Source organism: Humulus lupulus, chromosome 6 (assembly GCF_963169125.1).
Source record: "Humulus lupulus chromosome 6, drHumLupu1.1, whole genome shotgun sequence".
Lineage (NCBI taxonomy): Eukaryota > Viridiplantae > Streptophyta > Magnoliopsida > Rosales > Cannabaceae > Humulus > Humulus lupulus.
This window is the reverse complement of record NC_084798.1, coordinates 46,589,503-46,602,707: the sequence shown is the minus strand read 5'-3', so window position 1 is coordinate 46,602,707 and position 13,205 is coordinate 46,589,503. Positions and strand designations below refer to the sequence as shown.

Below are 13,205 nucleotides of genomic sequence, written 5' to 3'. Positions count from 1 at the left end.
GAGCCTTTAGAGACTTGATAATTCCAGAAAGCTATTCCAAAATAGAGAGATCACTTAGTACTTGAGTTATGGGGTAATAAGCTTTTGGACAAATGTTTCAACAAATTGGTGATCAATGATACTCTTCACTTTTGTTTTGTGAGTGAGAGATTTTTTTGTTTATTGTTATTGTTCTTTCCTTTTATTTTATTGCTTTTCATTCTCTTATTCTTCTTTTATATTTATTTGTATTTCTTATTTAGAGTTGTAATACTTTTTTTTTTGTTACAAATACTATTTATTTATTTGTTTCTTGTGATTAGAGTTTAATTTTTTATTATCTTCTACTTCTATTATTTGTATTTTTTAATCAATCTTGTGTAATTGTATATTTTGAATAGACTTGACTAGTCTTTTACTGTTTCGATTCAGACAATATATATATTTTCATAACATATACACTATCAGCCTTAGCCATTTGCAGACCTTCAACATTTTCATGTTTGTGTAGCAGCTTAACTTTCATGGCCTATGCCCAAGTTCTTTCCGCCTCCAACTCCATCTCCTACGCCTCCGTTTCCTTCATCAAAGTAAACATCTCTTCTCTAACTCTTGCTGTTTGGTTTCCGAGAAAATAAATAAACCAATGTCGAATATAATAATAAAAATAATATTAAGTTGAAGAATTCCGGCTCAATTCTCAATTCAAATTGTTTTACTTTTTTTAATAGAACTTATTTATTTATTTATTAAGCCGTTATCTCTGCAACCTAGGTAGGTCAGAATTTGTTCTTAAAAAATGTTTCATATTTGAAGCTGTATTGTACTGTTGAACATTGCATGTTTGGCTCCTGAGAAAATGCGAGAATGAAGTTTATTCATATATATGAGGAAGGAATCAAGTTTAAAATTTCATTTGTTTACCCGAAAAAATTCAAAGTTACCTTGCCCTTTAGTTTTTTTCTTTTTGACCCATGTCAGGTTCTGCCCCAAGGATTCCGGCAATCCAAAGGGTTAAGCTATTTTGTGGTGAATTCAAGAACCAGCCAACATAAACAGGTTCACATTTGTGCGGAGATGCAAAGAGAAAGTGGTTCAGTGACAAAGGACCCCACTGGGATAAGAGTTCCCCATGTATTGACTGTGGCCGGCTCCGACTCAGGGGCCGGTGCCGGAATCCAAGCTGATCTTAAGGCTTGTGCTGCACGTGGTGTTTATTGTTCTACAGTTATAACATCTGTCACTGCTCAAAACACTGTTGGTGTTCAGGTTGCTATTTGATGTTGTCCTTCAGATGACTTACTCTCTGTTTGGCATCTAAGGAAGATGAAAGAGAAAGAAGTTCGGTTGGTATTTTAATTATCTAATTTCTGATGTTTGTTTTGATTGCCAGGGTGTTAACATTGTGCCCGAGGAATTTGTTGCCAAACAGTTGAAGTCTGTGCTATCTGATATGCAAGTTGATGTGGTAAGCTGACTTTATGATTGGTGTGGATATTAGCTTAGACTTAAGAGTGCTCTTAGTAATTTGTTTTTCTTGTCCACATTATGTGAAATCTTGGTCATGAGCTTGTATTATTAACTTATTTTTCTTCAATGGCTTAGTAAAGGTTATTAAACTAGTCTTATATGATTATGAAGTTGATTGATGACCTTAATGAATCATGGTACTGAAAATCAGATATATTTTGATTTACCTATTGTCTGGATGTGCTTTGTGAAGGTAAATATTGTATTTACAAGAAGCCTTGAAAACTAGCAAGAGTTCGGTGTCGAAATTATCATCATGTTCTTAGGGTATTATAATAGTACAAAATCTTCAATTCTCACAAATGTTAATGGAGAGCCACATCATCTTGCTTGTTATTAAGGATGTTTGGTCTATAGAATTCATAGCTCACAAATCCTTGGGAGTTTGTCAAGCTTTATTAATGTGTTGTGCAATTGGTAGAGTATACCTGCACACTGGTTAGTTAAACAGAGAAATATAAGAAGGAATGATGAATTTTCTGTATTGATAGCTAGGAAATTCGAGAGCCTAGTTCTCTCCCACAAGGGTTACACCCTACCAAATACTCCACACCCCTAAATGAGTTTCTCTCCTCCTTATATCTCAGAACCTCAGCTGGTACCCTACACTCTATTACACAATAGCACCACTCACATAACAGAATGCTAACCTCCTCAACTAACTATCCCCTACAGCCTCCCCACTGTTACCTTTCCTACCCCTGCGCGTGTAGACAAAAGTCAGAGGTGGTCTATCAATACCACCAGCCAGAAGTCTCACCTTGTCCTCAAGGTGGAAATTGGGAAATTGATCTTGGATAACCTGAAAATCTTCCCATGTTGCCTCAAAAGCTGGTAGGTGTGCCCATTTGATTAGTGCCTATGGTGCGCCCATTTGATTAGTGCCTATGGTGCTGCCTTGTGCGTAACTGGCCTAACTCCCAACATAGCCTCTGGCTCTAAAGACCACTCCAAATCCACGGACAACCCAGGAGGGAGCACAGTAGCCTGCTGGTTCGGACCGAGAGCAGCTTTGAGCATGGAAACATGAAACACCGGGTGGATCGAAGCATCAGGTGGAAGCTGAAGTCGATAAGCTGTTGCACCTATTTTGGCTGTGATTGGAAAGGGTCCAAAATAGCGAGTGCCAACTTCTCGTTCAATCTTTTTGCTACTGTCCTCTGCCTATATGGCCTGAGCTTGACATAAACCAAATCGCCCACCTCAAACTGAGCATCTTGTCGCTTGCGGTCGGCTTGAATCTTCATCTTTTGCTAAGCTCGGTGCAAGTTTTGCTTACGCAAACTGAGCATGTCATCCCGATCCCGCAAATTCTGGTTGACTGCAGAAACCGGAGTGCTTGCAACCTCAAAATGAACAAGAGGAGGAGGGTCACGGTGATACAAGGCCTTAAATGGTGTCATACCCGCTGACGAGTGGAAAGCTTTGTTATACCAATACTCAGCCCACGAGAGCCACCTAGACCACTGCTTGGGCTTGGTACTCACAAAACAGCGGAGGTATGTTTCCAAACAACGATTAACTACTTCCGTTTGCCCATCGGATTGAGGGTGATATGCTGTGCTATATTTAAGAAGTGTACCTTGCAAACGGAATAACTCTTTCCAAAAAAGGCTCAAAAAAATCTTGTCTCTAGCCGACACAATGGAGCGAGGAATACCATGCAACTTGACTATTTCTTTGACAAAAATTTCAGCCACCGTAACTGCTGTGAATGGATGCCTCAGTGCAATGAAATGCCCATACTTTGTCAAACGATCCACTACCACCAGAATCGTATCAAATCCATTCAAGATTGGTAAACCTTCTATAAAATCTAATGAAATATCCTCCCAAACTTGCTTCGGAATAGGGAGGGGCTGCAGCAATCCCACGGGGGACTGAGCCATATAATTGCTTTGTTGGCAAACCGCACATGTTGCGACAAATTTTTGGACATCTTTTCACATCCCCGATAAGTACAAATCCGCTGCCATTCGCTGAAAAGTCTTGAAAACTTCTGAATGTCCTCCACCTTAGTGCTGTGATATTCTTGAAGAAGCAATGGTATGAATGGAGAGGTGGCTGGAAGTACTACTCTGCCCTTGAAGTTTAAACAGCCTTGGACCTAGGAATATCCCCCACCGTCCTATCCTTTCTCCAAATCCCGAACCACTTTAGACAAGGCTGGGTCCGACGCAATGTGTGCCTGTAGATCAGTCATAGATAACACACTAGGGATGGAGATAGCAGCCGAAAAGCCCTCACTGTACACCCTCGACAAAGCGTCAGCCGCTTTATTTTCCAATCCGAGTCGGTATTGTATATCAAAGTCGTAACCAAGTAGCTTGGTGAGCCATTTCTGGCGTTCCGTGGCAACTAGTCTTTGCTCTAGGAGGTACTTAAGACTCTTTTGATCTGTTCTGACCAAAAACTTACGCCTCAATAAGTATGGTCGCCATTTTTGGATAGCTAACACAATCGCCATTAACTCCCGCTCATAAATCGATTTGGTTCTAGCCCGTGGACACAAAACTTGACTGTAAAAGGCTGCTGGCCTCTGGTTTTGCATCAGAACATCGCCCAACCCCGACCCCGAAGCATCGGCCTCCAACACAAACGGTACAGAAAAATCTGGTAAGGCTAAAACGGGCACGTGACACATGGTCTCCTTGAGCTGAATGACGCCTCATGAGCATCCGAAGTCCAGCCGACGGCATCCTTTTTCAATTGGTCTGTCAGAGGCCTAGCAATATGTCCATATCCTTTGACGAATTTCCTGAGTATCCTGTGAGTCCTAGGAACCCCCTCAGTTCCTTAATCAACTTTGGAACAGGCCAGTTTCTCATCGCCTCGAGCTTACTCGGATCCGCTGCCACTCCTTGAGCTGAAATGACATGGCCAAGAAATTCTATACGAGCTTGGGCGAATAAACACTTCTTCCTATTGGCATATAAGCCATGATGATGCAACTTCTTCAAAACCAACTCAAGATGACTTAAGTGTTCCGCCAAAGATGAGCAATAAATAAGAATATCGTCGAAAAACACCAAGACAAATTTCCTTAGGAATTCCCGAAAGACCTCATTCATGAGGCCTTGGAACGTGGCTAGGGCATTTGTGAGGCCAAAAGGCATGACCAAAAACTCGTAGTGACCCTCATGTGTTCGAAAGGCTGTCTTTTCGATGTCCCGAGCAGCAACCCGAATTTGATGGTACCCCAATTTCAAATCCAGCTTAGAAAACACTTGTGCACCATGAAGTTCATCCAACAATTCATCGATCACTGGAATAGGAAACTTATCCGCCACCGTTTCCCTATTAAGTGCTCGGTAATCAACACAAAATCGCCAGCTCCCATCTTTCTTCTTGCCTAACATAACTGGGCTAGAGAAAGGGTTTGTACTTGGCCGAATAATCCCTGCCTGAATCATCTCCTTTACTAGTCGCTCAATTTCATCCTTTTGTACTTGTGCATACCGATAGGGTCTCACCGAAATAGGCCCCACTCCTTCCCTCAAAGTAATGGAATGCTCTCGGACTCTACGAGGTGTAAACCAGCCGGCGTGTCAAACGCATTGCTGTACCGTTGAAGTAAATTTGCCACAGGCTGCGAATACTCTTGCTGCCCACTCGCTTCTTGGAGCCTCACAGCCCCCAATTGGACCCAAAACTCCATGCCCTCATGTTCCACGGTATGAATCATCGCCTTTAATAATATAGGGTACTTGCATAAACTTGGATCTCCTTGTAAAGTAACCCAAGCTCTGCCATCTCAAAGCGCATAACCATTGTTTTCCAATTAACTTGCATATTTCCCAAGGTCTCAAGCCACTTAATGCCCAATATCACATCCGCACCTCCTAACTCCAATGGCAAAAAATCTGTGACTACCCTCAATGCGCCCAAATCCAATTCAACTTGAGCACAAATTCCTTCGGTCCTTACCTTCCCTCCCGTCCCCAAAAGAATACCGTAACATGTCGTTGGATTAAATAGGGATACCTGTAGTTGTCACCACATCCATGGAAATAAAATTATGAGTAGCTCCACTGTCCATTAATACAGTGACTGGTTGCTGCCTAATGTGACCAGCCAGTATCATTGTGTGGGCAGATGAAATTCCCACTAGGGAGTTCAAGGGCAAAGTAGCCAAAGTCTCCTTCGACCCCAAGGCTTCCTGGGAATCGGGGGTTGGTGGTGGTGATTCCGATGGTGAAACGAACTCCTCCTCATGCATAGTTAACATCACTTGAAGCGACTTTTGTTCACACTCATGCCCACGGAAAACTTCTTGTCACACTTGAAACAAACCCCCCTTGCCTTCTTATCTTGATACTCTGCCTCTGTCAATCGGCGGAATGGTGCAGACTTCACTGCTTTTGAGACTCCTGTGCTTGATCCCGTGGAAAAAACCGAGGTAGTGGCTGGAACTGGCTGCAACAATCTGGCGCTGAACGGGTTCGGTACAACTCGACCTGGTGTAATCGGACTGATATGTGTCTTAGCACTCGAGACCTTTGAGCCCTGGCCCATTGCAAAGAGTTGGTGCCCCTCTTCAATCCTTTGGGTTGTTTCCACGATTTGGACCAAGCCGATGGGCTGCAAAATATGTAAAACACCCTTAATCTCCTCTTTGAGACCCTTCACGAAGCTCCCTTCCAATATGTGCTCGGGCACATCCGGCACCCGCGAAGCCAATGCCTCCCATCGGAGGCGGTAGTCCTTGACGGAAGTGGTTTGAACCACAGACATAAACTCCTCCGAGACCGACTCGACTGGAACAGCCCGGAAACGGAGAAGAATCCTCTGCTTGAGAGTCGCCCAGGACGTTACAGGCCTCCTTTGATTCTCCCACTGAAACCATGTCAGGGCATCACCTTCCAACCCGACCACTGCTGCCTCCAACATTTGCGATTCCGACAACCTGGTCAGCAGGAAATACCTCTCGGCTCTGTAAATCCACCCGTCAGGATTTTCACCAGAAAATAGCGGAAGTTCCATCCAAGGTGGCCGAAAATCCATCCCATATCCTTGGGTCGTGAACCCTGAGTTCGGCAAAACCATCAGTGGTGATGGTGTATGATCTGTCGCTGGTGAAGTCGAAATCCCTGGGGGAGCTGGGATTGCAGGTGAAATCGGAGTGGGCTGCGATGAAACCTCCCCTTCAACCGCACATCGTTGGCGATTTGCACTTGCTGCCGTCAAATCCTTCGTCGGCTTCCCCGTAGCTTGCCACATCTAAGCAAGATGAGCAACAATGAAGTCCATCTTCTTCTCAATCGCCAGTAGCCGCTGAACTTCCGATTTGAGAGATTCAATCTCCTTCGGCAGTTGCTGGAACTCCGTTCGAATTTCTGTCAAGCCTCTCGTAAACTCCAATTGGACAACTTCCAATTTCTCATCTAATACCTCCATTTGCAATTGCTGCTTGGGTCTCATTATGGATGATGCTCTGATACCACTTTGGTAGAGTATACCTGCACACTGGTTAGTTAAACATAGAAATATATGAAGGAATGATGAATTTTCTGTATTGATAGCTAGGAAATTCGAGAGCCTTGTTCTCTCCCACAACCAAATACTCCACACCTCTAAATGAGTTCCTCTCCTCCTTATATCTCAGTACATCAGCTGGTACCCTACACTCTATTACACAATAGCACCACTCACATAACAGAATGCTAACCTCCTCAACTAACTATCCCCTACAGCCTCCCCACTGTTACCTTTCCTACCCCTGCGCGCGTAGACAAAAGTCAGAGGTGGTCTATCAGCAATGTTACACGAAGGGATAAATATTGTTGTGATAAAAGGAATAATGTTTCATCCAGAAAATGATATCTATCCATTATGTTTCGAGATAATTTATAGCACAGTGTAATGGTCTTCAAATACATGTTCTTGTCTTGAATCAAATTGATATTTCTTTCATTGTGTTGTAAGCATATTGCAAAATGCTATTAATAGAGTTCTTAATATACCATTACATTTTATCTCCTTATTTTGATTACATACATCCTTTTCAAATGTGAGTTTTCTATGATGTTAACTTCTCCTTGTTGGTGAAATTTTCAATTCAACCCTTAGTTTTCATAGTAGACTAAATTATTCCATTGAATTAACAAAATAATACAAATTTCACTCATTCTTTTTTTTTTTTCACCCACTACAATTTTTTTTTGGGTTGTATTTGTTTGGTTACAAGTTTTTATTTATGGTAGTGCTGTCATCTTGTATGCCAATTTTGACCGGAGTAGACAAAAGAAGGAATATGTATTGATTTTGTATCTAAGGAGATTTTCTTCTTTTTTTTTTTGGTCGTTTATGAAAATCGAGGGTATATATTGAGCTTTTTACCTTAACCCAAAATATGCTTATGAATTATTCTTTTTATGAAATTAACTATTTGAAACAATGTTTCTTTATCAATAGACAATATTGCTGGTAAAAATTAATTCTAAATGAATTGTAATGTATAATTAGGTGAAAACAGGTATGCTACCTTCTATTGGTATAGTAAAGGTCCTTCATCAGAGTCTTAAGGATTTTCCAGTTCAAGGTATGTTTTTGTGTTGACATAAAATGTGTGCTTTTTGTTTGGGCTTCTTATAATAATTCTACCAGCATTTGAGTTCACTTGGTAATATTACCGAAGGCAGGTTTAGTGGTTGACCCTGTAATGGTGTCTACAAGTGGAGATGTTTTAGCTGCTCCTTCCGTTCTTGCAGTGTTTAGGTATGCTAAGCTAACCTCATTATCTTGCTTTAGAGGTTGATGCTTGTTTTCTGTCAGGAAGAATTGCAAATTGGTACAATTACTTAGCTTATGACGTGTTTGGTGCTGATTACCATCCAAGCATTGTGTGCATCACAGGCTTGAGAAGCAAGGAGGAAACCCAAAAAGTGTTGTTGTAGGATTTGAATAGTTGGTGCAATGAAGAAACCTTGTTTGATTCATTATTCAAAATTTGTGATTTGTCACTGATTTGTTACCTTTCAAAAAGATTAATTTATATATATATATATATAGAAGACTTCTCAATGGTTACTACTCATAGATGAGTACTAACAATTATGATGATATGGCGACATAGTGGCTTGGTATAGCAAGTCAACAACAGGTAAATATTTTTTTTCTACGTTAATTTCGAATTTAGTTATTTTATTTTGCCATAATTAATGTTGTTTCCAACCAATGAGAGACACTAACTATATTTAGAAATTGACATGCATTTGAAAAATGAAAAGTTTGCAATATTATATTTTCATAAAAAATATATTTTTTTCATCAAGTTACTCTTCCAAAAATTTGAAAAAAATTAAATTTTTTTTTTGAATTATTAATTAACAACTATAAATCTGGACCATTGATCTTAATTTAATGGTTCATATTAAAGTAACTATCTATGGGTAGTAACCATTAAGAATGCATCTATATATATATATATATCTTGAGAAAAAAACTAAACTTGTATCATGGGTAAAAAAATAGAAGTAAGTTTGATAGAAAATTAGAGTCTAGTAGTTTACAACAAAAAACTCCAATCTCTTGCTAAATCAGCAAACAAAAGTCCTTTGAAATCTTCACATTGAATCATTTTGTATTGATGCTTAGTATTGATGTTATTATATTGTTTAGCATGGTTGAAAAAAAAACTGAACTTGTATCATGGGTAAAAAAATAGAAGTAAGTTTGATAGAAAATTAGAGTCTAGTAGTTTACAACAAAAAACTCCAATCTCTTGCTAAATCAGCAAACAATAGTCCTTTGAAATCTTCACATTGAATCATTTTGTATTGATGCTTAGTATTGAAGTTATTATATTGTTTAGCATGGTTGCCCCTTTGGTACTTTAAATACAGTTCATTTCCTCCAAGGTAGGCGAGTTGTCACATCTCACAAAACCAAGTACCATCATAATTCTTAATTTTATTTATTTATTTATTTACAGTTTACGTAATACTGAATTAATATATAAAGTAAATCAAAGCAATTCTTCTTGGGTGGTTAAATGGTCAAACATGTGGTTTGCTCCCACATAGTCTGAAGTTCAAGTCCCTCTTGGACACCTCTATATTAATTGCTGTAGTTTCTTGAGTTACGCAGGGAGCTTAGATTTTTATTTTTACTTTTAAAAAAGAACGTTTAAAATTAAAGCAATCCATTTTAATCATTTCATATATTCTTTTCATCCATATACTTGATTGAATATCCACCCACTAGAAACACAACTCACTAATTTTTTTCCTTCTGAGCAATATTTAGTTGGTCCACACACTAGTGTCATATCTTTGCTTTTGGATAAGGAATTACATAGATTTCTTCCTAAACCTTACATTACAATTCCTACATCACTAGTTTTTTGGGTTTTCTCCCTACATCCCAAGGACGTGATGCACTCATTGGTAGCCTTTTATTTTCTTTTCACATGTGCTATTTCCAAGTATATACATATATATTTGTATACGTATATATATATATGTATAAATCATACATTTCTTTCATCTTGCATGCATCTTATTTAACTAATAGTTTACTATTTTTTTTTCTTTCCCTTCTCACTAACTTTGTTTTTATAATTACTCCTTATAGAGAGCAGCTTCTTCCTATGGCTGACATTGTAACCCCAAATTTGAAAGAGGCATCAGCTTTACTTGGTGGTCCGAAACTTGAAACAGTAGGTGATATGCATACTGCTGCCAAAGCATTACATGATATGGGCCCACGGTTAGTCAATACTTTAGAGCTTAGTTTTCAAGCAATATTAATATTATTTAATTTCTTGTGTCGTGTGGTAGTCTGCAGTTGTATGTGATAGTCTGCTTTTTTGTATTGGACTATATTGGTCTACTAGTGTCTTTTTTGGTTGTAAATGAGATGATATATAATCATCTCTTATTAGTACAATCTGTGTTTCTTATATAAAATGAACAATAAAATAAAAAAATGTATACTAAATAGTAGTGCGGCAAATAAAATAAAATAAGCAAATGTATACTAAATATTGGTCTACTAGTGTCTATTTTGGTTGTAAATGAGATGATATATAATCATCTCTTATTAGTACAATCTGTGTTTCTTATATAAAATGAACAATAAAATAAAAATAAAAAAATACTAAATAATTAAGGAAATAAACAAATCTATAGTAGTGTTATAATTAATTTGTCTGTCTTTTCAGAAATGTTCTCGTCAAAGGGGGTGACCTTCCTGATTCGTTGGATGCTATTGATATTTTCTACGATGGTATGTATGTTTTAAATCAAAATTCAGCAGTGATGTTTTCTTCATATTATAGGGAATATTTTCTGATAAAAATGTGCTTATTGTAGGTAAAAACATCTTTGAACTGCACTCCTTGCGCATAAAGACTCGTAATACTCATGGCACCGGGTGCAGTTTGGCTTCATGCATAGCAGCTGAGCTGGCCAAAGGTTATTCAATGCTTCAAGCAGTTAAGGTGATATATGTAATTTGAGTAAATTTTATAAAGAATAATAGATACATGTGATAAATTAATCTCTATATTGATCCAGTAGTTACACAGTAATTTATAGGCCAGAGACAACAGCTTAAGAGATGAACCAAAAAAAAAAAGAAGAAATTCTGAAATATGAGAACAACTGATATTATCTTGTGAGGAAAAAGTCAAGGGTTTACAAAATAAGGCTAATAAACATAAATTTATACTTAAAACTATTAGATGAGCGGTAATAAGGACAGCAGATAAAGAGCCTTGAATTTCAAATTCAAAAGTTGGCTACATTTTACTCTTCTATTATCAAGGGCTAAGCAGGTCAACACAGGTGGGAAGAAGATGCCATTTTTGGGTTACTTAATACCTAGGATGTATTAAAGCGACCCACACTGGTTGACTTTTGGTTGGATCAACAAAGTCTTTTGAAAAACTTAAAATAAAAGTTGCATGATTTGCATACCTCTTAATTATCATGATTTTGACAGGCAGCTAAACACTATATTGAAGCTTCCTTGGATTATAGCAGGGACCTTGTCATTGGAAATGGCCCCCAAGGCCCCTTTGATCACTTTCTGAGGCTTAAGAGAAACATTCACAACAATTATAGGGAGAAAGGATTTGATCCAAGTGACTTGTTCTTGTATGCTGTTACTGATTCAAGAATGAATAAAACATGGGGCCATTCTATTTCAGACGCCGTTAAAGCTGCCGTAGAAGGAGGTGCTACCATTGTTCAACTGAGGTTTGCTGCTGTTGCTTTGCTCAAGTCTAATGTCTTAATTTTTACACACTGGTGTTTACTTCTGAGCTTGTTATGTATTATTACTTCCATTTCCCTATTATATGGTACATGTCATGCAAATAATTCTAGTACACGTTTTAGTTCAGTCCATAGGCTCATGCTCATTTATTCTGGAGTTAATAAATATCACAAATTTCTTTCAATGACGGCTGTTTGGCACCTGTAATTACTGTTTCTTATTCTTCTTGTGTGGTTAACCGCTAGTTTGTCACGAAGCCAAACTCTTAACATGTCTAATTAAAAGATCATCTATTAACTTTTGTAGTATGATTGCTTTCCTCCAAGAGCTTTTAAATTCTCTAGGGTAGCCTGCTCACAAAGTTGCTTTTAAACAAAATTTTTGTTTACGGACAATTTTTGTTAATTGTGTTTGCAGGGAGAAAGACATTGAAACACGTGATTTTGTAGAAGCAGCCAAATCATGTCTCGAAATATGTCGCTCACACGGAGTGCCTTTTCTAATAAATGACCGTGTTGATGTTGCTCTAGCTTGTGATGCTGATGGGGTGCATGTTGGACAATCTGACATGCCTGTTTGTGTTGCTCGTGATCTATTAGGCCCTGAAAAAATCATTGGTGTATCGTGCAAGACCCCAGAACATGCTGAACGAGCATGGGTTGACGGTGCTGATTATATAGGATGTGGTGGTGTATTTCCAACTAATACTAAGGAAAACAATATTACTGTTGGGTTGGATGGGTTGAAAAATGTTTGTATGGCTTCTAAGCTACCTGTTGTTGCCATTGGTGGTATCGGGATTTCAAATGCACGTTCGGTGATGGAAATTAACGAGCCACAGTTGAAGGGGGTTGCTGTTGTTTCAGCTTTGTTCGACAGAGAATGTGTTATGACAGAGACTAAGAAGCTGCATTCATTGCTAAAGGAGGCAACGTCTGTGAAGTGATAATCAAATGTTTTGTTACTGTAAAAGCATGATCATTTGATTTCATTGATTCTATTCTATTTTGTTGTCGTTTCTTGGAGGCAATTGTTTTATTTTAATTTTTGTAAGCTGTTCTCATTTAATTAAAGAAAAGTTGATGTTTTAATTTACTTTTGCTAATAAAAGAAAAATAGATTTAAATATGAGTAACTATGGACTTTCTTTGATTCATTGCTCCTTCACTTTTAAAGCATTAGAATTACGAAGAGCCCTTGGATCTGTAATTGTCGAGCATGATTGAGTGGATCGAATATAAAAAAAAAAAAAAAGCTGAGTAGTTTCAAACATGGATTTTTAGCATGATAAAAACTTGTTGAATTATAAAATATAACAATTAAGTTCCCTTAAAAGTAAAGTAGCAATGTGGCCTATTTAATCATCGTCTAATTACGGAGGGAAATGCAGACATACAAAACAAGAACAACTATTGAAAAATATATTAAAAAAAAGGCAATGAAATTTAAGGAATACCTTCTTTTGTGGGTTAAAT

At 38.2% G+C, this 13,205-nt stretch overlaps 1 protein-coding gene across 2 annotated transcripts; it reads left to right on the top strand.

Moving 5' to 3' along the window:
• Window positions 1–413: 413 nt before the first annotated feature.
• Window positions 414–12,865, top strand: LOC133782134 (thiamine biosynthetic bifunctional enzyme TH1, chloroplastic). Of its 2 annotated transcripts, none has more exons than XM_062221340.1 (10): window positions 414–569; window positions 961–1,248; window positions 1,373–1,447; window positions 7,975–8,050; window positions 8,151–8,226; window positions 10,084–10,218; window positions 10,673–10,737; window positions 10,824–10,951; window positions 11,455–11,711; window positions 12,148–12,865. In XM_062221340.1, exons 1-10 carry the CDS (start codon window positions 504–506, stop codon window positions 12,674–12,676), a joined length of 1,695 nt encoding a protein of 564 aa, XP_062077324.1. In that variant the 5' UTR covers window positions 414–503; the 3' UTR covers window positions 12,677–12,865. The 2 variants fall into 2 exon arrangements, with proteins under 2 accessions (XP_062077324.1, XP_062077323.1); XM_062221339.1 differs by having other exon boundaries at window positions 432–569; window positions 936–1,248.
• Window positions 12,866–13,205: the final 340 nt, after the last annotated feature.